General features: G+C 39.0%; 1 protein-coding gene across 2 annotated transcripts in view; it reads right to left on the minus strand.

The window, feature by feature from the left end:
• Nucleotides 1-27,650, minus strand: part of Dnah5 (dynein axonemal heavy chain 5) — a 289,991-nt gene that overhangs the window by 29,013 nt on the left and 233,328 nt on the right. For both annotated transcript variants that reach the window (XM_076551699.1, XM_076551697.1), the window contains exons 66-74: nucleotides 21,768-22,011; nucleotides 20,708-20,822; nucleotides 20,042-20,232; nucleotides 12,251-12,372; nucleotides 10,331-10,480; nucleotides 5,153-5,398; nucleotides 4,065-4,284; nucleotides 2,125-2,330; nucleotides 1,157-1,360 (exon numbers count right to left, since the gene is read on the minus strand). In XM_076551699.1, coding sequence (XP_076407814.1) covers nucleotides 1,157-1,360; nucleotides 2,125-2,330; nucleotides 4,065-4,284; nucleotides 5,153-5,398; nucleotides 10,331-10,480; nucleotides 12,251-12,372; nucleotides 20,042-20,232; nucleotides 20,708-20,822; nucleotides 21,768-22,011 — 1,698 coding nt within the window. The remainder of the gene's footprint in view (nucleotides 1-1,156; nucleotides 1,361-2,124; nucleotides 2,331-4,064; nucleotides 4,285-5,152; nucleotides 5,399-10,330; nucleotides 10,481-12,250; nucleotides 12,373-20,041; nucleotides 20,233-20,707; nucleotides 20,823-21,767; nucleotides 22,012-27,650) is intronic.

Consider the following 27,650-nt stretch of genomic DNA (forward strand, 5'->3'; position numbering starts at 1 on the left):
ATCTCATCCCTTAACTTTATTATCTTATTGCTAGTCTGCCTCCCTTCCTCTGCCTTATTTTATCCCTTTCACACATCTTATAATCTACCTCAGTTTCTTTGTGGAATGAGAATACAGGTATCCTTAAATTTACGATGTCTCAGACACTTTTCTATTCACTGCTAATGATTTAAAGACACACACAGTAGAGTAAGGCAAATGTTATTTGTTGATTTGAATTAATAAAAGTGTAGAAGTGGTAATATATGATAAACTCATTACATTTATACTTCAAAACCCTATAAATATACTGATAAATGTATCCCTTTGGGGTGCTCTGCTTTAGTTTATTTACACTGAGATAAATCTAAGACAGAGGCCAAAGCAACTGCTAAATCATTATCTAATGCATTCAGGGCACAGAAAGGGAATGTAGATATCTTCAACACTAGATAATCTTTCCTTGCATAGTTCTGACCACCCTATCAAAATCTATATTACTCTGTCCTACAGCAGTACTCCTCCGCCAAAGGCAGCTTTTCCACCAAGGATCATTTGGCAACACCTGGAAACATTTATTGATCTTAAAATCAGGTAGGGGATACTACTGGTATTTAGTAGGCAGAGGACAGGGACCATGCAAGATATCCTACAATGCACAACAGAGAATAACCTGGTCGTAAATGTCAATGTTGCCAGAGTTAAGAAATTCTGTCTTTAAACAAAGGGCTCATGCAAGGCAAGTTTGTGGATGCCATATCTATATACTGCCTTAGGCCTGGGCTAAGTGTCAAGGACTAGCCACCTGGGTGGAAAGTAGAATCAACTGAGTCCAGAAACTTTCCTTGGCCTACAAGTGTAGTAGCTGAAGTCTCATGAGCAGAGAGCCCCACATGACTTCTCCATACATTGGCCTAATCTGTCATCTCACCAATGAAAATCCAGCCCCCAAGCCATTAGAACAGAGGAGTGTGCACACAACTTGTTTCTCAGAGCAAAGATAAGCATGATAATCAAGAGGTGATAAAACTATAAAGAAAGCATTCACAGCAGAAACCTTTGCTTCCACTGTCTTTACAATTAATTTTCAAAATAGTATGAATAGTGTCAATAAATTTGTAAGGGTCCAAGAGCAGCAAAGTTTTGTTCCACAGCTAAAGTCTTAAAGCAAACGAACCTGTATATACTGAAGATAGCCATCCACTGTGCTGCATTTTGGAATGTTGTATCCTTGGTAAAAGGTGAAATCTGGTCCAAACATGTTTTCACTGAACCAAACCTTTGCAAATGTGTTCAGCAACCTCTTATCGTAGTCATCGGTGACTCTGCCTCCATACTGAATCTCTCCAATCATGTAGCGGACAGTGGTCCAGGACACACCCTGGGAGCATTCACCACAAACAATTATGCACCCTCCTGTATTTGCCATCATCAATGTCAGCAACACAGTCATTCTTAGTCATTTCAAGATACAGACAGTGTAGAAAAGGAATCCAATGATCCGATGTGAAGAGTGACTCCAAGGTCACATTCATAACTTCAAATAGACTGTCCTGAAATCCGTGTTTCCACACCTTATTATTTCAAAGTTTACTTTTAATAATTTATGTCTATTTTTTAATTATGCCTGTGTATATGTGGTAGGGGAGTGGATGTGCTGGAGGAGTCCAGAAGAAGGTGTCAATCTTCTGAAGCTGGGGTTGTAAGCAGTTATGAGTCACCTGAACAAGACTGCTAGGAACTGAACTTGGGTCTTCTGCAAGAGCAGTGTGTTTTTAACAACTGAGTGGTCTCCCAATCCCTAAAAGTTCTGAAAATACTTACGCATTTCTAAAAAAAAAAAAAACCTTAAATGCAATCTGAACTCTTGTCTTTATTTCCAGAGTTTTGCTCCTCTCCTGCCATAGGTCCTTTCAGATTGTCTTATGAACTTGCCTTTGAGAAAAAAAAATGGCTAATAAAACATTTCCAGTTTTTTTTTCCTAAAATCAAGAAGCAGCTATGACACAAGTGAACACGCCTTTAGAATACCCTGCAACCTTATCAAACCCTCATAAGATTCAGCCCCGAAGCTGGACCATTGTGTGAGGCTGGCCGCATATGTCCGGTACACATCATGGTAGGAAGCAGCGGGCTCAGCAGTACCTTCTTGATGTCCATATCATCCAGGTGGTTTTGAATGAACTGCACAGTGGCGTTGAAGTCCGCTTGGTTAAATTCATAGGGGATGTTCCACCCTAGGGGGCCAAACTTGCGCCTCTCCTGGACAGTAGAGTGCAGGAAGGCCACTGCATACAGCAAGGGCTTCCACTGGGCCCCCACACTCACATCCAGCAGGTCCTGGCTCACACCTATTGTGGTCGGGCAGATGGAAGAACATATCATCTCTCAGGCACTTTCATTTATTATTCCTTTTATAAGAAACCATTCTGGCAAATTATTTATGCTAAGCTCTAGTTACTTACACTACTTTTTATTACATTCCTATAGGGATTATCGTTTGAATTTAGACTATTTGGAGACTATTTCTCCTTGAAACATCTGCTAAAAGCCTAGGTCAGGGGAAGGCTTGCTAACATGAGACAAGTTTTTACAAATCCTGCAAGATAGTGTGAGAATAAAACAGAGATGAAAGGAAAATGGCTATAAAGTGAATACCACTATAATTATGAGTTAATAATAACTATATTAATATCTGAGGTATATACTTGGAGCATACACTAATTTAATTTATTAATTAATGTATGTAAAAGCCCATTTCAGTCCAAGTACATGGCCCAAATAATTATTGTACATTAATAAATTATATTATACATACCAATTTCTATTACCATTACCTTTCAAGCTTTATTTCATCACCATATTATCTTATAGATTGGCAGTTTGACTCTTATTAGCAATTCCCTTAAGCATTACTGTAGTTTTTAATTGGAATATAATCACATTATTATTATTAAATATTTTCATTATACTTTATCCTCCTAGATAGGTTGTTTTTTTTTTTTTTGTTTTATTTAGTTGTTTTACATCCAGGCCACAGTTTCTCCTCCCTCATCTCCTCCCTGCCCTTCCTCCTTTCCCGTCTCTGTCCCCACCCCCCAATCTACTCCTCCTGTGATTCTATTCAAGAAAAGACAGGCCTGCATGGATGTCAACAAAACATGGAATATCAAGCTACAGTAACACTAAGCACCTAAGGTTATACAAGGTGACCCAGTATGAGGAGGAGGGTTTCCTAAGCCAGAAAAAGAGCCAGAGACTGCCCCTGCTCCCACTGTTACCTCCTAGACAGCTTTTACTGAGCCTATTTTACATATGAAAATTGACAAGTTTTTGAGTGAACAAAGTATGTGACTAAGACAACTGTCAATAAGCAGGGACAAGATGAAGGTTCCTGTCCCCAATCTCCAGGTTCCTTACAAGACCGTGAGTTCCAGGTCTGGTAGAAAGAGGCAAAGAAAGGGAAGACAAAAGCATCATCTCAGGTCCAGTTGTGACAAGAGGGTCATCTTGGCCTTGTCCGTTGACACTTTGGTTTTTGTTGTTGTTCTTCTTCTTCTTCACTTTTGTTTTCGTTCTGTTTTTTAAGACATAGTCCTACTGTGTCACTCGGGGTGTTTTAACCTACTGTGTAACTCAGGCTGGCATTTATCTCATGATTCTCCTGCCTCAGCCTGCTGCATCCTGGGATTACCACATGGTCCATGCTCCACCATTGTCTGACTCTTAAGGGAGCTGATGCTCTGATGTATGGCCCTAATCAGATGGATCAGGTCACACATTTAAGTCAGACCTTCCTTTCAGAAGATGCTGTACTGCTACACTAATGTACGTATGGAGTAGAGAGGCACAATCAACAAAGGTGTCCGGCATAGGCTTAAGTAGAACAATATTAGAAAGACCGAAAAACTGAAAGTAGAAACTCATGGGCTCAATTCACATCATTTTCCATGGAGCACAATACAAGCTACCGAGTCTCTTACAGGCAAAGGAAGAGTACTATCTGCTAATTCTGCTTTAATAATTTCTTTAAGAAAACAGCTTGTGTGCAAGTCCTGCAGATTCAGGAGCATTCCCCAACTTACCACCATATGTTCTTTTCAGGCCTGCCCGGAGGCCCTGAGGTGGCTCATTGGCAAACTTGATGGACATCTGAAGGAGAGTTATAGGGAACTGCTTGTGGACCTCGGTGGTAATCCACAGGCGGAAAGTGTCATGCACAGTCTCTGTTTCTGTAATGATGTCCATTAGTTCATCCAGGAAGTCAAGTCCCAGATGGCAATTCTGTAAAAGTACCCATCCACCCTAGGAAATACCAGCAGCAGATGGAAATTAGGTTAGTTCCGTTCACCTGGAGATTTCAATACAACTTTCTTCAGAAATTATGTCATTAAAATTTAAAACAGAAGCATAGCAATCACTTTAAATTAATCTAGGCCAACTCTAACAGTTCAATAATCCTTACTTGAGATACACAATGTGATTTGGGGGTATTTTTGCACACAATTGTCCCATAGCACACTGTCATGCCAATAGACACAATGATCCTTTAGATCACTCATGGCAATAACCAGAGTAAAACAGAGAAAAGGGTAACAGAACTTACAAGTAAAGCTGAGCTTGGTTCCCTCCCCTAGTGCCATTAAAACTACATCAAAGGCCTTTAAGACATGATCCCAAAGTCAAAGATAGTGTGACAAACAATACTGATGACATGTAAACAGATTCCAGAAAACTGAACCCTAAGCTGCACTCAGGATTCTTCTGGGAGTGGCCAAGAGTGGCTGAAAGTGTAAGATTGAAAGAGGCAGAGGAGAAGAAAATGGTACAAAGACCAAAGAGCAAGATATCTGGCCTGGAGAGAGAGGAGAGGGGAGTCAGAAAAAAGGAGGTACAGGCCCAGTGTGTGGCAACCAAACATATACCTCTAGACTATAGAAGAAACTTCCCTGTGGATCTAACTACATTAAAAACTAGAGCCTTAAAATGGTAAGTCTTAATTTTCACATGAATTACTCTATAAATATGAGATTCTTTACATATAGTCACTTAATGTGTGGACTATGCAAAAATTTTCATGAATATCGAATCTATGGGATACTTTAAATAAAATCATCTACAGTGTCCATATCACAATCTCAAGGTTTTTTTTAATCTAGACATTTGGCCTTACATTTGCCATGGTCTGGTGCAACAGCTTCCTCGCATGGACGTCCTGGCCCTGGCCCATGGACACATAGCGTGTTTCTATTTTTAGCCTCTTCCCCAAAGCAGTGATGGAATCTGTGGGATCAGAGCCCATGGACAGGAGGCAGATGAGTGGTGTCCGTGGGTCAGATTCCTCCCATGTCTTTTCCAAGTCCAGGATAACTCCCTCCGCATAGTTCTCCCCCATAGAGTCCATGATGTACTTGCGAGCCTGCCAAAAGCGGTACAAAGTCAAGAAAATACATCTAGTCCCTTTGTGTATCACAACACAGTCTGACTTCCGCAAATGACCTCAAAGATATCCATGTTAACTGCTAGGGAAATGGGGCAGAGACTTCTTTTCCTGGTGTTTGCTTGCTGTTTCAGTACATTTCAAAGCTATGCTATGAAAGGCTGTGTTATTTGCTAGGCAAAACCACAGTTAGAACTTCAGAACCTAAGGTAAATGACCCTGGCTCCCATTTCAGCACACTGATAGCTCTCTGCTGTTTACATAAGATTTGGAAACTTTGTCATTTAGGATTCTAACCCTAATTCCCAATAGTTCAACAATACAATGCTTACAATTTAATTAGTATTTACCAAATAGATGATCATTGAATAACAATTACACTTATTAATGAATCAGTTAATTCATTTTTAAAATAGTTACTTGAAAATCTTTCTGCTCATCATTTTCATCATCGCTTTCTACTTTTTGGTTCTGTCTTTCTATTATTAATTTGTTTGAATTTTGAATGAAATCCATGTTGATAAGAACACAGGTTTTTTTAACTTCATTTTCTTTCATAAGTAATAGCTATTATTCTTTTTCTAAAAGGTAAAAGAGCAATTTTTTCAACTGCCAATATAGTACATATGACCCTTAATTCCTGTTCTTTCCCTCACAATAACTGGGTTGCCCTTTAAAAAAAACTGTTCTCCAATTCCAGTGTCTTCTATTAACTCATTTGTGACATCCACATGTCTCCACAGTGAGATTCCCCAGATCAATCTTTCTCACAATACAAGCAGAACCCAACTGTCAATATATTAACTTAACTTTCCTAAACGCCAGTGATGAGTGTACTCAATCCTATTACCAGGGGAATGCGCATGGAGCTTCCCTTGACTCTGAGGCTTCAGACAGATGTGAGCTATAAAGGTAACAATTGTGAATGATGAACATTTTACCAGTGTAAACTCAAAGACCTGGGTTGCAGAATCATTCTGAGAATGAAGACCAAGATATTAAGGATGAAAGAAGTGTGCAGAATAGTTACTGAAATCAAACTCAGGATACTTTCAAACCAAAGATGGCTTAACTAGCCTTAACCTAGACCTCCTAGGTCCAGGCTATGACAAGGAAATCTGGTGGCCTGTGAAGATGTCTAGTATCTTCATAATAGCAGAAATGGGTGCCAACTGAGACAAGACAACTGAATGTCCAGAATGCTCTACTTTTGGATTTTTCTGATGGATAACTTTGTCACTCATATTAGAAAATGAAACATGCTATGAAATACACATCTTCTGCACAAGAAAAAGATGACATTAGGTTCCAATTCCCTAGTGGGAATGATCACAGATGATACCTGAGAAAGCACTGGACTACTGTCCTATGGGCCTCTCTCCCATCATGTCAGCTCCAACCCTGCCCTATCATAAACCATAATGTCCAGTTCACCACCAATGCAAGATTAAACATATGCTAATTTGGTAGAGTACACAGTTTTCTTGCCTTGACAGCTATCTGTAAATGATTTCAGGAAAAGGCAGCCCACCTAGCTTCTTAGGGGGTTGTGAAGTTTCTGGTCGGAGTTCTTTCTCACTAATAGACCTAGTCAACTGGAAGGAAGTAACCAGTCAGAATTTATGCCTCTGAGTCATGGAAATTATCACTCATTCAGACCTTCCTCCCCTTTGCTGGTTTTAGTAGTTAAGAGGTGTTCTAAAGATGCAGAGTTCAATCCAGTTGAATTTGAGACACAATATGCCATTATATCTCCATGTTTTCTAAATTGACAAGATCCAGCATGAAAGCCTCTAACCTTGTTCTACATGCCCAAGTATTTTTCTGCATCCTTTTGGCAAGTACTTGAAACATTTGCTTAACATGTCCACTGATGCCATCAAAAATCTACTCTATGTACACATTTGAAGTCACTGAAGATCTGCAGTCAGGAAGCAATTCAAAGTCTGGTCATCCACAGCTGCAGGTTCTGCTCAACCAGAAGCACAAGCTGTCACTGCAGCTTCTCAGTGTGGCTCAGCTGGTGGGGCACTCAATGCCACCCAAACCGCCATACATATCAACATAGACGCAGTGTGGACACTGCCATACAAGACACTACAATACAGTAGGGCGTCACCTGGCAAATCACTGAAGCTTTTCTAGCTACATGGTCTCTTGCAATTATTTAACCCATTCATTGTAGCCCAAACACAGCTTGATATAATATATTTTAAAAAAAAAAGATGTGACTTTGTTCCAATAAACTTCACAGCCTGACTTGACTAATCCACAATGTACACATGTAATGAAATCCTAGACATGTGTACAATTATTTGATAATTAAGATAAAACTTTAAAAACATTACAGTGAAATTTGACTGTAACATGGTCTTCACATCATAAAATATCATTCTTCTTTTTGTTTCTATGTATTAAAAATATAAAAGTTATGCTTAGCTCAGAAGATACCTGAGGCATTGATCAATTTTCCTGGGGAGGCCAAGCCTTCATTTTCTAACTCCTTGATAAAGAAAGCTATTTTACGTAAAATGAAAATTATGATAAATTTTTTGATAAAATCCTTGTGCCTGGGAAAGAGAGGCATTCTCAGGATCATGGCCACTGTTTCTGATTGGCTTCAAGTCCAGGGTTTGCTGTTCATTCTGTGATGTAAGCCTCAAGACAAAACTACAACATGTGTGAGTAACAATAAATTTCCTCTCCTCCATAACTCAGCCCAACGTAAGCACCATCTCATTGAGCCAGCAGGCATTACTGAGTCTCCCCATATCTATAAATCCCTGTCTTACAACAGTCATGAAACTTCAGCCTCTGTCTCTGTCCAAGGATGTGTGTCAGGTGGCCCTACCAAACAGTGACAAGGAGATTCTCCTGTCTTTGGGAATCCTGCTTCCCCTCAGGATTAGACATAAAATGACCAAGTAATAGCAAATAAATGACATTCTCCAGAGGATGTACAATGACAAAACCAATTGCTATTGCAGAAATGCATCAGAGCTCGCTTATTATCAAACAAGCTTTTAAGCTGACCATAGAGTGTGGGTGGGCCTTGTCCAGACAAAGGGAAGTCGGAGTGGGATGTACTTTACACAGTGAACACATGTGCAGGAATTTTGGAGCAAACAAGCATAAATTGTCTCATCTGTACAGAGGACATCCAGTACAATTTGTGTAAGTGATGATCTGGTGAGGGCCAGCCAGACTTCTGCACAGCCTGCCAACCTATAAAAACTTAACACCTCATTGGCACGAATAAATATACAGTGCTACATTTTCACAAGTGATTCTGTCCAACTCCAAAGAACATTTTGTTCCATCTGGTCTCAATTAAGCAGGCTCAACCTTTGAGTAGAAGGGAAAATGAACTCAGAAGCTATCTCATATGGACTGATCTCCCTTTGTGGCATGATTTTTAGACATCACTGTGTATGTAGCATTAGATACCCTCTGACAGTGTGGTATTCTTGTGGCCAACCCACCTGACATTTCCTACTGCGGACCATCACACCACACAAACTGCAGTGAATCAGTTGCAGCCTGATATTGCTAATGGGGAGTGGGGACAGAGTATATATACCTTGTAGCAACTATCTAGCAATAAATTTTAAAAAGACTCATACAGATACAAATTTCAGAGGGTGTAATATATTGCCAGAGGACCACTTGGATTTTATTCGGGAATTCAGTGTGATTGTAAGGGCCGTGGTAAGCCATTGGATGACTTGAAAAGCTGGGAAATGGAATGTTCTTGCCATTTCTTTTAGAATATAAAGGATGTATCAGAGTGACCAAGAAGATACACAGCGTGCAGAAAAGAAGCCATACTTGTGACCTGTCTGAGAACAACAAAGCCATACAAAGGGGGCAATGTTCCAGAAGAGTCTGAAGGCCTTCATTTTAACTTTGAAACTAAATGTTTTCTGTGGAAAAAGAGAAGGGAGGTAAGGAGGTAGAGATGGATAAACAACTGTACTTAAACCTTCCCTCCTATACCACCCTGAAAAAAGGCAATTGTTGGACCATTCATTGGGGCAGAGTGGAAATAATAAAGTTGATAAGGGAAACTGAATAGATGAGTGACCTCAGTGCCCTAAGTGGCAAAACTCATTTTTCTTTTCTTAATAAGCCTTTGGATCTAGCTGTTTTTATGATTCATGGTACCTGAGTCGATTTGTAAACTTTGTAATAGTCTTGATAGAGAATAGAGTGAATACAGAGTCCAGCAGATTTCGTTCTATCATTGCTTTATAGAAGCCATTACAATGTCTACCTGTGCTAAATTTTAAAGTTTTAATTGTGAAAGCAAGACCTGTGCCCCTGCAGTGGGTGAATGCCTAGATGTAAGACCAGAATATAAAAAGCCTTAGGGAAGATGAAGCTTTTGGAGGAAGGGTTCACATTTCAGCCATGTGCAGAACTCAGTTTTAGGACAACCTGATTCCTCTCACTAGAGCTGTGGCGTTATCCAGGGAACTGACACCATGTCTGTCCTGCTAGATGGCTCTCTCACTAATGTTTCTGAGGTTTTCTTGCTTCTACAGGAGCTGATTTACAGCTGGTAAAATAGAGCAGCTCTACCATTTCTGAGTCATTGTAAAATGATACATGAGAATAATACATTACGTTTATGTTATTCTTACGTGCCAAGCTCGGAGTCATGATTTTCTCATTTGCTTTTGTTGCAGCACTAGGACCAAAGGGGGTTAAGAAATCATTCAGGGAAGTATACAGTTCGGTGCTTCATTCACTGTTTACGTTCCCATTCATCACATCTGTTTCACTAGAAAACTGCTTGGAAGCCCACAAGGAAATTCTGGTTGATAATCACATTCAAAATACTTCTCTAAACTTAAAGGAAAATTCTCCTTTAGAACATTCTCTGTGGTTTCCTTTTAATACACACTTTACCTGGGCAATGGTTCTATCAGGACACCACGACCTAATGAGAAGAAGACGTCTAAAGCAGTCAAGTGATTTATCGTAAGCATTTGGAAGAGGTTCCTCCTCTGGGTTTTCCTTGTCAAACCAAATTCTCCACATTTTTTCATTTCTTGATATCTGAAAATACCATGGGATAAGAAGTGGGTCATGTTACACAAAAGTCTTTCAGTAAATGCTCATGGACATTTTCTATTAAACTTTCTGACCATTCTAGGCATATGTAAGCTATATACCTTCACTATTTTTAAACTTTATATGTCCTAGTGTCAAAAAGTCTAAGATCAAATATCACTTGCTCCCAAATCAGTCTATGTTAACATTGGCCTATAGCTAGCTGCCAAGGTAGGGAGAATCTAGAGATACTTGATTTCACCTCTGCCTTTATGGCAATGAATTTATAAATAAAGAAAAATCAATGGAGCCTCATTTTCATTATCTCAGAGAAGTCTGATTGCTCTACAAAATCCTCTTATAATCAGACCTTATTCATGCATGTTTCTTCATTTCCTAGGATCACTCTTGACACAAAGGAAGACATTTAATACATATTTGTTATTGAATAAACAGGTTTGGGATCAATATTCTATCGATCTGAAGTAATTTGAGTGATTACATCCAATATCATCATCACATGGATGAGCAGACACCTGCTACTTGTAGGCAATTGGCAAAACACACAGTGCATTACCCTCTGGAATCCAGAAACCAAGAGGACACTAGTGTCACAGAGGCAAACACGTCAAAAGCTTCACTCAAACAAATCACATCTATAAATTAAGAGAATCTTATATCCTCTGATAACTCTTTGATGAAAGCTTCAAGTATATTTCCTGGTTTAATCAAAAGAAGAATTTTTCTGGGTTCATGCTCAGAAAGCAGCATATAAGAATAAAAATTAATCTGTTTCAATCATCAAAGGCTTCATAATGGGGCAGGATTTCACACATGTGACACTCTCTCCAAAAGGCAGAAAATTCTGATCAGAGTGATCAAGAGAAGAGGCCTGGATCTATCCCGGTGGAAGGATAAACTGCAGTACGTTAATAATTCCAAAATTAAGGTATTTTTCCTAAAACAATTGATTATACCCAAATTACAGGTTAGTGATAACAAACATGACCAGTTGTGAGCCAAAGTGTAAAAACATATCAGAATTTAAACATCTGGTAGACTTGAACTATGGAAGTTCAAATCCCATCTCAGGATATTTCTTAGTCAAAACAAACATCCATAGCCCCTGCAATCTGTCCCTGAATAAAGTCATCAAGCTGTCACCGTCACTTCTCTATGATCACCAGATCTTGAATAACCTCCTTCCATCCTTGTTTTATACTCAGCTTCCACGATTCCTGCACATGATCTTGAGCAACTGAACGGTTTAAAGAACAGTGACAGCTACAGATCAAGGGACAAACATCAGCATGAAGTTCAGACCTGGATGACTAATTAAAAAGAAACTGGAAGGAAGGGCAGAGGAAGAGCAAGGAGAGAGACAAAGGATAAGAAGGAAAATTTACTAGAAAAGGCTGTTTATATTTCTTTCCATTTAATCTCTAAAAAGAGCACATATACAGAATTATGCATGCATTTAATTATTCTTTCTAACTGGACCTATCAGTTTTTCTATAGATAGGCCTTTACAGGGACATGAAGGCTGAGACAGTGTCAGTGAAACTTCCTGAGCACACTTCTTCCTGTATATCCAGCCTTCAGTGAGTGCTCCTGTTTTCAGGCCATGGACAAGTGCAGGAAGGCCAAACATGTACAATACCTTCTGAGACTGACAGTGTAGAAAGGAAGCATCTTCTCCTCCACAAACACTGTAGTGATGAGTCTGAAAGCTGCTCACCATGGCAGCAGCTTAAGTACAGTCAAAGAACGTAGTACCTGATCAAGGATGTCTGAAAACTGTCTAAGTTTGCTAAGTTCCACCAAATTCAGCCAGGACATGTCTAGGATCCATTTCGATGGTTTAGGAGGACAGGCTTTAAGATCCAATGAGGCACCACCTTTAAAATCAAACATGAGAAGTTGCTAGCTTTTCTTTCTTTACTTTAAAACAATCCATTTAGTAAATGTTTGTATTTGAAGTATCTTAATTTAAATTACTTTACTACCCTGACATTTATTAAATTTGGAGATATAAATCATAGTGAGGAGCATGCTTCAAACCTAAATAAATGAATGGATGATTATAGAGAAACTCAATCACTCATCAGCATTGCAGCTTTGGAAACAAGCTGATGCTGGATTCTAACCCAGCTAACCTGGCCAACATCTAGGACAAGCCATCTTATCAACCTGGAACTCTCCTTCCAAATTTGAGATAAATATGGCCTACATGCCATACTGTAAGTGTATAAACCATGCAGGATTGAGGACATGGCAGGTCACTAAATGAACAGCTCTTGTCCGTATTAAGAATGGCCTTATACTGGCATGCTTATTTTAAATACAGTTTGCCTACAGATGCTACTATCACTAAAATTATTTGAAGGATTCACTTTCATAAACAATTTACATCTGTTTTCATCCTATCCTGGGGCATCTGTCACATTGTTTGTATTGGATAATCTAACAACAACAATTTCCATTTGCTACTGATTCTTGTCTTCTTTCTGATAACTGACCTAAGCACACATAACTTTTAGCACCAAATGATGAAGGACACCTTCAAAATACCATTGCTGCCACTTCAAAAAAAATCTCAGCAGGTAAAAATCATATTTTAAGTAAAAGAAAGCATTAGGGAATCTTTCAAATGATAAAATATGTTGTCTACTAAATAACACCCATTGAAGTATTTCAGAGGAGAATGTTCCAAACATTATTCATAAAAGGAAAACTAACCCACTTGGTCATCTTAAGATTGTTTTATAGAGCAGGTTATAGACAGATAATGTAAAAGATGTTTATTGCGCCATTCTCTACTTAGTCTAGGCACCAAGTACTATCAAACTGCATGCTTTTGTCAAATCAATCTTAGTTCATTTATAATAAGATAAATGGGGCCTTGAAACTACTTCAATGCAAATATTAGCTCATAAAGTAAAAACAACTTGTTGTAATAGCAGGGAGGAGCTGAAGACCTAATGATCGTAGCACTGTGATCAATAGATGTTTCACCAATTTCCATGGTAACTACCCATTTTCCAACAAAATGGAAAAAAAATAAGGAAGTGACCAGTGAGTTAACAAAAGACTATTCTTAAAAAGGAATGAGAGAGCCTTGTAGGTTGAAGCACTGTCCAGTATTTGATAGAGGGCAGCTATGCTGCAACTGTCTTGCCTGTCCCAAAAATGTACAATTAACCACAATGGATGGTTGTATATTAGGGGGATGGGGAAACTATTTTTGATAACATAATAGCAGATTAAATAGACTCTTTGAGAAACAGCTGAGAAAGAAAAAAAAAACTGAACTCAGCAGAGCTCACATGGACTCACAGACACTGAAACATCAAGCACAGGGCCTGCATGGGGTCCTCTGCATCTATGTTATGGCCGTTGACTTGGTGTTTGATGGGACTCCTAACAGTGGGAGCTGGTGTGTCCCTGACTCTTTTGCCTGCTCTTGGACTCCCTTCCTCCTATTGTCTTGCCTTGTCCAGCCTTGATATGAGAACTTCGCCTTGTCTTACTGTATCTTGTTTTGTCATGTTTGTTTGTTGTCTCTTGGAAGCCTGCTCTTTTCTGAAGAGGAAATGGATGGGGAGTGGATCTGGGGGATAAGGGAAGTGGTGGGGGGTGGGGGGAGGGGAAATGTGGTTGACATGTATTGTATGAGAGAAGAATCTATTTTCAATTTTAAAACATTCCCAGCTGGGCCAAGATTAATTTTTTCTCTTCATTCCTTGAAACTCTTGCTTTGGGGAAAAAACATCAATTTCCATTTTATTCTAATATTTTCTTTTTAAATGACCTGTGTTTATAATGAAAAAGCAATAGTTATTCCATGTTATCATAAAATGCAACAGTTAAGAATTTAGTACTTCATATAAGCTTTATCATCTTAGAGATCAGTAAAAACTGGTTGTGGAATAACGTTACTTTTTCTCACAGGCTATGTGGGCTACTGTAATAGACTACCTTTGCTGGGTAAAAGACTTCTTAAAAATTACAGAAATTAATTTATCACAGCTCTTGAGTATGGGAACTCTAAGATCAAGACATCAGTAGAGTTAGTGTCTGGTAATACTTACTAGTTCAAAGAGCTCTTTATTTCTAACTTAACCTTCAACGGTGGGAGCAATTAGTCTCTCACCAATATAAAAAGAATCTTCTATGATGAAGGGTGAGAGTGCACTATCAGATGGTTACAAATGCAAGTATTTAGGGTGAAATTTAATACTATGTCCATCCATTGGCAATTGAGAGCTGCTACTAGAGGGTAGTCATCAGGGATGCATCGCTGTGTAGCACTGAATGGCCCTATACTCATGGACATACAGGCAGCATTGAATGGATTCAGTGGATTTTAAAAAGAGTAGTTGAAGTTGAGAAGATAAGAGGATAAACTAATGGAGGCTTGTATTGGAGAAGTTGGAGAGAAGGAAAGTAGAGTTGATATTCAAAAAACATATTCGTGTATGAAATTCTCAAATTGTGCTGTGTTGGTTAGCTTTATGTCAATGTGACACAAACTAGAATCATCCAGAAAGGCAGCCTCAATTTAGAAAATGCTTCCATAAAATCAAGCTGTAATCAAGCCTGTAGGGCATTTTCTTAATTAGTGATTGATGTGGAAGGACCCAACCCATTGCGTATGGGGGACCCCTCTGGGCTGGTTCTATAAATCCCTATCCTGGGTTCTATAACAACAACAAAAAAAAAGGATGTGCAAGCCATGGGAAGCAAGCCAGTAAGCAGTCATCCAAGCCCTCTATACCAGCTCCTTCTTCCAAGTTCCTGCCTTGTTTGAGTACCTGTCTTGACTTCCTTTGATGACAAACAGTGATATGGCAGTGTAAGCCAAATAAACTCATTCTTCTTCAAGTTCCTTTTGGTCATGATGTTTCATTACAACATAGAAACCCTAACTAAGGCACAAACAATTAAAAAAACTACATCAACAAAGCAAATGAAAGTTATCTTTTGCTATTCTGTGGAGGATGATATTTTCTTTAAGACTGAAATATTTCAAAGACCTCAAAAGAAAAGAAAAGGAAATACCTTATAGTAAACCTAACCAGGAAAATAAAAGATCTCCACAATTAAAAGTTCAGAAAAGTATAGCAGGAATCTTAAAAGGTCTTATTAATAAAAACAAACCTGGAGCTGGGTATTGGGGTGTATGTTGGAAGATCAGAGAAGCAGAACAAGCCACAGCTTCCTCACCTCGCCAATTCCTCAGCTGATCCTGTTTCCTCAGACTGGATGCCTCTCAGCTGAACTGCTCCTCGAAAGCCTGAAAGCTTAACCAGGCTAGTTCCTGGTCCTCATGCCTTATATACCTTTCTGCTTGCTGCCATCACTTCCTGGGATTAAAGGCTCACTTCCTGGGATTAAAGGCATGAGTCACCATGCCTAGCTGTTTCCAGTGTGGCCTTGAACTCACAGAGATCCAGAAGGATTTCTGCCTCTGGAATGCTAGGATTAAAGGTGTGTGTGCCACCATTTTCTGGCCTCTATATCTAGTGACTGTTCTGTTCTCTGACCCCAGATAAATTTATTAGGGTGCACAACATTTTGGGGAACACAATATCACCACAGAAAAGTGAAGAAAGAAATTCAAGAAGATAGCGGGGGATGGAAAGACCTCCTATGCTCATAGAGCAGCAGACTTAATTTTGTGGAAATGGCTAGATTCCAGGCAAGTGCTAGCTTGCTCTCTCCATGTTCTATGTATGACTCAAGTATGTAGTTCCTTCAGCAATAGGGTCTTCCCATCAAGTTCCGAGTAGCATTGGTAATAGCCTATAATGTTTGGGTGTCAATGGGACTTCACTTGCCAACAACTTCAAGAGAAGTAATCCATCACTGGCACTGGAATTTTTATTTGTTAGACCACGGGGACTAGTAGAGACACTGTCACCCATTATAGGATGTCTTAGTTACTTTTCTATTGCTGTGGTAAAATGCCATGCCCAGTGCAACTTATAAAAGAGTTTAATTTGGCTTACAGTTTCAGAGTATTGGAGTACATGATGGTGGAACAAAGGAAGACCTGAGAGCTTACATTGTGAAACACAAACATAAAACACAGAAAGAGACTGGGAATGAAACAAGTTTTTGAAGCCTCAAAGTCTACCCCCAGTGACACAATTCTTCCAACAAGGCCATGCCTCATAATTTTTCCCAAAAAGTTACACAATCGGAGGACCAAGTATTCAAAAACATGAGATTGTGTGGGCCATTCTCATTCAAACTACCACATAGACCCACTATCTTTGAATTTGTTTTATATATGCATATATTTAAGGAAGCGTTTATACTAGGAGGTTTCCAAATGAATTTTTGAAATGTACTTAGTGTTAGTTATCCCTCCCCATATCCCTCCTCTACATTGCCCTTCCCCATTTTAACCCCTCCTGCTCCTTTATTCCATTTTAACCTTTTATACTACTATGTTCCATCTCCCCTGGACCCATGGCCTTATAATAATTTCCTGAGTATCTATGGGTTTTCCAAATTAAAAACACACATCTGAAGATTTAAAGCTAACAACCGTGAATGAGAGAAAACTTTTGATGTCTTTCTAAGTCTAGGTTACCTCAGTCAGAACATGAAGAAATCAAGCTGCTACTCACCTTGAAGCTTCATCCTTACTGGCTAGGTTTCATAGAACTCAAGTGTGCTGTGTATGCTATGGAGGATAAAAGGAATCCTTGATCTCACATAGCTGTGAACCTTGAGAACAATAGTAAAAACCAGAACAATACAAGACACCTACCCAATGATGCTACAGTAGCATGACTGTCAATGGTAGTATCTAACTACTTGCTGCTTGAATTCAAGGCCCACTCTGCAAGATCAAACCCACACCTGACAGCATTACTGGAGCCAAGAACCCGTGGCATAGGCTTTAGGGGAAAACCTGCCATTATTCTGCTAAATGTACATAGTATTATACAGAGTCCTAATAATGTACTGGTATGACTATTGATTAGTGCATCTCTCAATCCTCATCAGAGAAGCATCTTTTGTCAATAGATGGCAATTAACTCAGACCCACAACTGGCCAATGTGCAGAAAGCAAGAGACAGCAGAACAGAACACTCATCCCTAAATGGAATATGAATACCACACCCTGTCCTCCAAAGGCTCAGAGATCACTGTAGAAGGGGGAATGGAAAGATTGTAAGGACTCCAATAGCACAGGAAATAAAATGAAAAATTGAGAAATTAGATTGAATATTTTTTTAAATATGCTTAGCAAAAACTAATCAAGTCAAGAGAAAGACTACAGGATGAAAGAAAAATCTTTGTAAGCTATATGTCAGACAATTAATATCTAGACTATGGAGAGAACTCAAAAATCTAAGTAGCAAAAGATTAAACAATCCAATCAATGAATGGGATGATAAAGTTTGAAGAAGAGGAGGAGGAGGACAATAATGACAATGACAATAAGAGCAGGAACAAATGGCCAATAAGCAAATGAAAATGTTCAACATCCTCAGCCATCAGGAAATGTGAACTTAGACTATTAAGATTCCATCACCCCAGTCAGATGAGCTGCCATTAAGAAAACAAATAATGACAAGAACTGGCAAGGATACATTTAGTCATTGCTGGTGGAAATACAAATCACTCCAACCACTGTGGAAAACAGTATAGCATTTTCTCAGAAAATTCAGATTACCATATGGCTCAGCTATTCCACTCTCGGGTATATATCTGGAGCCCTATAAGTTACCACACCACACAGATACTTTCAAGATGTATTGCAGCACTATTCATAACCAACAAATGAAGACTATAACAGACAGACACACAGACACATGTATATGTACTTACAGTGGAGATTTTATTCAGCCATAAGGAGTAAAATTATGTTGTTTGCAAGAAAATTGATGTAAATGCAGATCATATTAAGTGAAAGCAGATTCATACAAATACCACACTTTATATCCTTTGTTAATCCTAGACTTTTATAAGACATGTCAGGTCCTAGGGATGGCACACACCTTTAATCCCAGCACTCGGGAGGCCGAGGCAAGTGGATCTTTGTGAGTTCAAGGCCAGCCCTATCTACAGAGCAAGTTCCAGGACAGCCAAGGCTGTTACCTGTCTTAGAAAAAAAATCATGACACATACATATGTCATGAATGTAGAAGTGAAACTGAGGCAATGAAGGGGACTAGGAGTGGAGGAAGAATAGGGGAATAAGAGGATAAATAAGATAGAATTGTATGACATATTTGTATGAAAGTATCTTTATGTAACTGGGAAAATAGCTCAGTAGTATTAGAGTACTTGCCCAGAATGTGTGAGGTACTACGTTCAACTCCCAGCACTAGAAAGAAAACTTCATGAAAGACATTACTATGTACAATAAATAGATACCATTTAAAGACTGTGTGCCTACATGTCTGTGCCTCCTGGCTTTCCATTCAACTGTGTATCCTAGTAACCCAAAGGACTGCTCGTGATGAATGCAATAGATACAGAATAAACAATCTATGAACTAGCTTGCAGATCACCTCACCCATTCTGCTCTGAGCCCCTGGAAACATTGTTTTGTCTCCAACACACTGCTCTCATTCCCACTGGAAGCCCTTGTGTTACCTTCTTCCTCTTCAAAACTCCTTCTATAAACTTTCTTTTCAGTTATTTCAAACCTTCAATCAGGTACCAATCACTAAGGAAGATCTACTCTACTAGAGAATCTATTATATACCCAATGTAGAGCTTTAAACTGTCCTTATGTCACATACCCTATGTTTACCCATCCCCTCCTTCATATTGAGTGCTGTCAACTTAGCAGGATGTAGAATCATGAAAGAGACAAACCTCCAGAGAGAACCATGTTGGGGGAGGTATTTAGCCTCTGAGCATGCCTTTGAAAGACTATGTTGCTTAGATTAATTGAGGTGGACAGAAAGACACTAAAAGTGTGTGGGGGAAGGTACTATCCCTTCTGTTTGAGTTCATGATGGTATAAAAAAGAGCAAATGCTTGAGCACAAGCATCCCCCCGCCCCCGACCCCTGCTTTCCGACTGTGGATGTGATATGGCTGGCTCATTAACTTCTTGCTGCCCTAATTTCCTGCCATGATAGACTACATCTTAAATTATGCACCAAATGAGTCCTTTGTCCCTTGAGTTCTATTGGGGGGGGTGATGAAGGTGGATCAAGGAAAAGTTGGATCATAGCAAAAGAAAAGTAAAAACTCATATCCTCCCATTTTTCTAAAGTGCTTGTTAGCTTCCCACATAGTATGTAGTTTACTTGTTTCTTTTACTTTGTACTTTCTCCCTCATCCCTGAATCAGGGACTCTGCAAAGGGTTTGGTTCAATAAAATGTCTGGTCCATGCCCTGAGACACAGCAGATCTCCAACAAATATCCATTATTCAACAAATATCCATTATTGAACAGATTATCAAACAAAATAACTCATGTAAGTAAGTCATAAATGAAATGCAAAGAAACTAATATGAGTCCAAAGGTAAAATAAAAGTTCTGTGAAGAGCAGTCACAGCATCTGCTCTGTGCACAACACTTTCTACTGACCTTTAATGAGGGTGAGAAACTCTTCATGCTTAACTTGGTTCCTCTGGATGTCAATCTTTAGGGTGAGCAACAATGTGAACAGGAATTTGTGCTCCTCATATAAGCCTCGGACAGCATACTTGAAAACTTCATAAGTCATGTGCTCAATGATATTAGCAATCCTCTTGCTTGTAATTGGGCTCTTGACAGACCTGAGGAAGAGACCATTTAAGAGGCGCTATCCCACTGCCCTTTCATTGTCTATAAAAACAGCATTTCCAGTGAGAAATAAAGAACACATTTTTACTTTTACACATCAAGAAAGGACTCCAAAATCTAAAATAGCAAGAACTGTCTCAACATGAAACAACATAACAGGATTCCTCATTGTTATCTACATCAATTTTACCCACGGGCCATTATTATTCACAACAATGTCTTGGAAATTTTCCCATTTAGAGGAACACATGAAACCAAAGGAGGTAAATCAATGAATGAGTGGCTGGCATGGCTTCCTCTGAGCCTAAGATGACAAGTCTGAATGATTTGTTAACATAGTGATAACTACATTAATCTCAGATTTAGGAAAAGAAAATACTCTTACTGACAAGCAAAAAGGAGATTCTAATATCATCGTTCTAGTCCACAGATAAAGAATTCAGCTCGACTTCCTAGAGACAGATGTACCTGGCCAAGGAAAGGTCAAACAAGCCCAGAAACTGACGGAGCGAAGTTTGATACATCTCATTAACCAAGCGCATCTCAGTGATGAGGAAGTAGAGGATGCTGCCCCGTGTAGCAACTGAAAGACAAGGATCAAGGATGCACACGGCATAAGAATAGAAAATAAATGAGCTGTACAAGCACATCACCTCAATCTATTACTGAATACAATTTTTTTTGCCTCATCAGTAACTGCCTACTAACAATGAGATCTAGAACAATGCTTATGATTTAGTTCTTATGTATAAGTTTTTCATAGTTTATTTATATTTATCAAATGGTACTAATGATACCAAGACAGTTCTCATTTTAAACTCTCTATACTCCTTTTATAAGTATAGTTTTCTATGTTTTACCAGAGATGAAAAGAAAAGAAAATTTTAAAGGTTTTCTATTTAACATTTAGCAAAGGATACAGAAGGTCGCACAGGACCTTATTCTGAAGCCCACAAAGAACCAAGCCTAAGCTTGGCCTCAAGCTTGCAATACAAGACATCTCAAAAGTGATGCCTCTGACTGTCCATAAGGCCATACCATAGTTTCAACTCTTTGTTCAGGAAAATGGTTAAACAGCAAAAGGATAGCCAATTGAATATTTTACATGTCTGAAATAACCAATTAACACCACCTATTTATTAAACAGGCGGCAAAATTAAGCACCAGAGAACTGGCTTCCAAATGAGCACATTATTGCTACATAGTGTGGAACTAACAGAAAGTCCACAGTACTAATTTCTCGGATTTTACTAAGTTGTAGCAGTATTTTAATCTCTTGTTTTAAAATAAGTTCATGGGTGCCTTAAAGATTTTCCAGCAACCACAGACAGTACCTAAAGTTTATTCCATTACATAATTTTCCCATTTCTGATTTCCTAAACTTCTCAAAAGAAAAGGCAGAAAGCGTAATTGGCCACCCCAGATTGCACAGTAATTTCTATAATGTCCTCATTTAATCATTGCTCTCATTCTCTTTTCTGCCTTGCTCTATTTTCTTGTGACATTTGTCTTCCATTACCAGACTCACCAGGTCGGTACTCCTCCCGGGCTGAGTTAATTTGAATTTCTGTCTCTACAGAAATTTCCAGCTTCTGTGTCACCTCCTCGGCTGTCCTTTTGGTGTTGCTCAACACAACAATGAGACTCTCCTCTTCCACCAGTGACCCTTGAGTGCTCGTCAGGCGACAAAGCAAATTATCTTCCAGCTCCTTCATCCTTCTTTTGTTTGCCGTTACATCCTCCATGAGAAGAGTCCGCTCTTTCTCCAGTTCCTGTTAATTTACATAAATATATTTTCATTATAACTGAACCTCTATTTTTGAGGGCATTACTTAAAATGTGGACCTCTCTGTCTGCTATTAGTCATCAGTAATGTCCTGCATCTGCCATCCTTGGCTGAAAATAACAAAAGAAAACAAAAACAAAAACACATATGTCAAAAAGCAAAGAAAAATAGGTAGAAAACAACATCCAATGTATTCAAATATATATTCAATATATTTATTTAAATGATATATAAAATATATACATATACTACCAAAATCTCTGTTCTTGTTTATGTATTCTCTAAGTCATCATTTTAGTGATTTTGTGATTATATACAGCGAGAAGTCAAATTTGAAGAAAAACATGCAGATCTCTAATTAAACATAATTAGTTCTGTTAACTTCTTTGAAAGAGTTCTGCTGTTTTAGTAAGAGTATTCCTAACTTGTAGATTGAAATGGTACTCTATTCTCTGAGAAGCAACTCTCTGTAATCTGGCAAGTAATCTAAACTGTCTCCACAGTTATATTTAAATTGAAAAAAAAAATCTTAACCGTCCATCATAATTGCATACACCTGTAATCCCAGCACTCAGAAACCTGAGTGATTTACAGGAGAATTACAAGTTCAAGGCTGATCTGGACTACATAGCAAGAATCTTTCTGAAAAACAATTTTCTTTTCAATTGAAATTTTTTCTTGACCTGAAAAGGTACTATTCTCTTCAAAAAAAAAATGTATAATATTGGATGAGATAGTCAATGGGTAGCATGTTTGCCTAAAGTACATGAAGTCTTGGGTTCAAATCTTAGCACCCCGTAAACCAGGTATAGGTGCATGCCTACAGTCCCAGAACTCAGGAGATAAGGCAAAAGGTGCAAAGTTCAAGGTCACCCTTACACAACAAGTTTTAAGCCAGCGTGTAATACTAAAAATCTTGTCTTAAAATAAATCTATGTGTGTATATATATATATATATATATATATACACGTATATACACACATATATGTGTGTGTGTGCATGAGTGTGTGTGTGTGTGTGTGTGTGTGTGTGTGTGTGTGTGTGTGTGTGTGTGTGTGTTAAGAGACCATCATGGAAGAATGAGCAGAAAGATTATAAGAGCCAGAGGTTTGGGCAGGGACTGAAGTGAAACAGTGATTCTGAACATGGTTAGATATCCATATTCATGAACTCCCAGAAACTATAGTTATGGTAATATTTTATTTGTGCTGAAATGTGATTTTATTTTATGTTAATAAATAAAGTTGCCTGGGGATCAGAGCTAAGAGCAAGCCATTAAGCAGAAGTCTGCTAGTGGTAGCACATGCCTTTAATTCGATCACACGGCAAGCAAAGTCTCTGTGTATTCAAGGACACAGCCAGCATGGAGACACACACCTTTAATCCCAGTGCCAACCATAGAGACCTGGAGGTCTGTATAGACAGGTAGTGACGAGAAAGTCATGTGGTTGGGTTTAGAACCAATGAGAAGGCAGAGCAGAAAGGCAATAACAAGACAGGACACAAGAAGAAGGTCTCTCTCAGGGGAAGGACAGCAGCGAGTGGTAAGATAAGGTGGTCTTAACTCTTGGCTACTGCTCTTATCTCTGGGCTTTTAACTCTTATTTTGGCTCTGTTTCTCATTTAATAAGACTGTTTAGAATTACATCTACATGCAGTTGCCAGCCCAACATCTGGACAAGATTACGTCATTCATCATTCACATTCTAGCATGGAGTGAGAAAGTGTTCATGAAATCCCAATCCTAGCTGAGAAGCTATGTTAGTTCATGGCTTCTTGGGGAGGAAGGGTCAGTTTTATATAAGGGTGTGGTTGATCATGCTCCAGTGGAGGGCCCAACATCCAGGAGTACATGGGAAGCACAAATTGAATCTATGAATTGTTAAATTTAAAAAAGAAAGAGAAAACACAAACTTGGGGGTTGGGGGTATACCTAGAAGGAGTTAAGGGGAGAAACTGGGCAGAATATGATCAAAATACATTTTATAAAATTCTCAAAGAATTAGTCATATATTATATAGTAATTTTACATATATATTGTACCACAATGTGTATTAACTCCTCTGAGATATGTCCTACAGTAGACCTTATAGTTGAGGAGAGCAAAGCTCTGAGAGATGATTGTCAATGGTGGTTCTTTCCTTGGAAGCTCAGAGAGAGAAAGAAAGCAATGCATTGACACTGAGCAAGCCACAGGAGTGTGACAGATGCTCCAAGGCAAAAGGACAGCCAGGAAAATATACTGATGCTTAGGTAAGCTGTGCATGAAAGGGAGGCAGTTATGTGAAAGACTTTGAAGTTAATAATCAAAAATGGAAGGGACAGTAAGTAAATAGTATTGGTAAAAGAAACATGCATCCCCAAGTTTACTTGAAAAGCTTTCTAAATACAGTGTAAATTAACAATGTGACTAAATGTAACAACGTATAATTCCACATAATTACAATCAGGGGAAACCCAGGGTTAAATGTGAGGTCAGCAGCAAAATCACAGTGACAGCCTTTCTCAGTTCTGAGTGTGACTCCCTGCAGCTACAAGTCCTCACTGCACTGCTCAGATTCCCAGAGAAAAATCAGAAAAGAGCATTTCACGGGTAGGTATTCAGGATTCCCTCAGCAGGCTTCTAAATTCTACTCCCTGAGTCTAGGCAGCAATGAATCATATGAAATAATATTACATAATAAAGTACTACTTAATTACTGGATGGTGTCATCTCTCTGTTAGGATCCAGTGCTCATACAATCCTCTGGAAAAAAGAAGCCAGACCTAGAAAAGGGTCTTATTAAGCAATATTCAAGTCCCTTCTCTTTTATGGCTAATATAATTCTTCATTTCTAGGAATTATCTTCTGATTGTGAGAAAAGAAACCCATAGCACTCTGCAAATTGTGCCTTATTTTGATCACCATCAATATGCTAATCACTCAGCTGGGGATGTACTTCAATTAATTAAGTATCATTTCCCCACCACACACAATGCCCTGGCTTTGATCCTCTGTACCGAAAATAAAAGATAGATAATGAACAGATGATAGACAGCAGACAGAAGATAGACAAATAGATAGATGATGAGAAAAAAGAAGGAGGGAGTGAGGGAAGGAGGGGAGAGATGACGATGATACATAGTAATATAATGATAGATACTGATAGTAGATAGTTGATAGATTAATAGATTATATACACATAATAAATAGACAGACAGATACATATATGATGCAAAGATGTATATATTATATACTGACAACTGCCAAACTGTGTCTCAGCTTCTCATCAGCTCCTCATTGTATAACCTTTCAGTGTCTCCACTTGGGACTTCAAAGAGATGATTGCTGCTTAGCACTGCCAGCAAAGCTGAACTCTGCTCAACCTCAGCCTTCTTCATGCCAGCAAGTCATACACACTCCATACTTCCAGCTTCTCAAGCCAAGGTCTCTGAGGACTCTGCTTTTTAAAAAGATAGTAAGCCGGGCGGTGGTGGCGCACGCCTTTAATCCCAGCACTTGGGAGGCAGAGCCAGGCGGATCTCTGTGAGTTCGAGGCCAGCCTGGTCTACCAAGTGAGCTCCAGGAAAGGCGCAAAGCTACACAGAGAAACCCTGTCTCGAAAAACCAAAAAAAAAAAAAAAATAAAATAAAAAAATAAAAAAATAAAAAGATAGTAAGAGTAGTAGTAGGTGTGTGTGTGTGTGTGTGTGTGTGTGTGTGTGTGTGTGATTTTTGTGTATGTAGAAAAGTCAGAGGACAATTTGTGAAGTTGGTTCTTTTCTTTCATATTTAAATGGGTTCCAAGGATTGAAGGAGGATCTCCAGGCTTGCACAGCAATCACCTTTATCCAGTGAATCATCTCACTGTTTCCAGAGTATGCTGCAGTTCCCCAGACTCCACAATAAACTCCTGATCAAAGCCTACCATCTCTACATCAGAATCTAATCTTTCCTCACCGCCACTACTCCAGTCTAATCTCCTAAGTAAGAAGTTCCCACAACTGGGCACATTAGAATCAAGCCGGAAGCTTGGTTAGCAGGCCTGGAGCAGGGTCCAGGATCTGGAATTCTAATATGTTCTGAGACAGTGTGATACAGCTGGTCTCAGTGCAAGACTCTGTGACCTGTTAAATCAAATACATGCATCATTTTCTTCTCTTGAGACCTCTGCACAGACTACTGATTTATCAGGTCTGTTCTTCCCCTACAAAATTAACTATCTTCCCTTCTTCAACTCTTTCTCAAATGTACCTTCTAATGAGGTGTACCACCCACCCTAAATGTGCAGCCTACCACCTGATTCCCCAGCTCTCCATCTTGTCATGCTTGGTATTTACTTATTTTGAGAGCATGTGACACCTTCCAGCAAACATGAGTACTTAAATATATGCTATTCCCCTAGGAGAGCTGGAGGTTTGATTTTGTTGGTTTTGGTCTAGTCTGTTTTGGTTATTTGGTAACATCCTCCGATTCTTACAGTGATGCTTGGTACCCTTGTGTGCACTCTATTAATATCATGGGACAAATGATCAGGTGTTGTGTCCCTATCAATTAAACTGCAACATAAAGTGAACTGGAAACTCTAATCTCCATGCTGGAAATACAGACATGAACATTCTCTCTCTGCAAACCACAAAGTTAAAAATAAGGGCTGTCGTGACAAAACTGTATAAACGCAAACCGTGAAGACCACTGAGTCTACTTTATATTCCGGCCCATGAATCCTTACTGGCTGAGTAGTTTGGGTGGGAAGGGCCCCCACCCAATTCTAAAACTCATGGTCTGAGCCCAGTGAGCCAGTTACGAGGTCAGAATGGAAAGGAAGCTCATCTTTAAGCAAAGCAAAAGTCTACACATCTACTGTTTTGAATTCGTCGAGCTGTGGCCACTCAAGGAAAACGTGGTCTCCCCATCACCCAGGCCGTCTGTTGTGCCGCATCCGAAGCCTCCTTAGTCATCACTTGAATTCATTTATTCACTAAATGAGAATTTCAAATTTCAGTAAATGTAGAAATTAGTACCAAGCAAGTGACATTTACGGGCTGCTAGAGCACTGCTTTCCGCCAGCAGTTTTCATAAAATCCCACATTTTATGGCTACAGTAGGAAATAAAATGAAAATACATTACAAAACATTTAAATGTATAAACTTCACCTAGTATGGCCTCTGAGCTCCTAGAGGTAGATGCTGTGAAATCCTCATCTATAGCAGGAACAGAAGGGAATGTCAGATGACAGAGAGACACAGACTCGCGTGGTTATCTGCATCATGGCGGCCATTGTATAAAATCACACAAGCCTTAGGGCTTTTATCCATAAAATGGACATGAAAATAGCAGTAGAGTGATGGTACAGTCAGCCCCAGCAGTGAAGCTAAGAGAGATACGGCATCGCCGCTCAAATTCTCTCTCCTTCTCCTGGAAATATGTGTATTTCTACTAGAAATAATAAGCAGACTTTTTCTTAAAACGTAGAATAGTTCACAGAAATGTTTATTCTTCTATATATGTGCCTTTCTATCTATATATCTATCTAAATATCTTGGTTTGTCAAAAAATATTCTCTTTGATGAGAGAAAGGTTTGCACATTAGTTGAAAGATACTATCTCCTTGAATGTTGAAGCTCAATTTATAATCCTGTG

The sequence above is a fragment of the Peromyscus maniculatus genome, chromosome 15 (assembly GCF_049852395.1).
Source record: "Peromyscus maniculatus bairdii isolate BWxNUB_F1_BW_parent chromosome 15, HU_Pman_BW_mat_3.1, whole genome shotgun sequence".
NCBI classification, from domain to species: domain Eukaryota; kingdom Metazoa; phylum Chordata; class Mammalia; order Rodentia; family Cricetidae; genus Peromyscus; species Peromyscus maniculatus.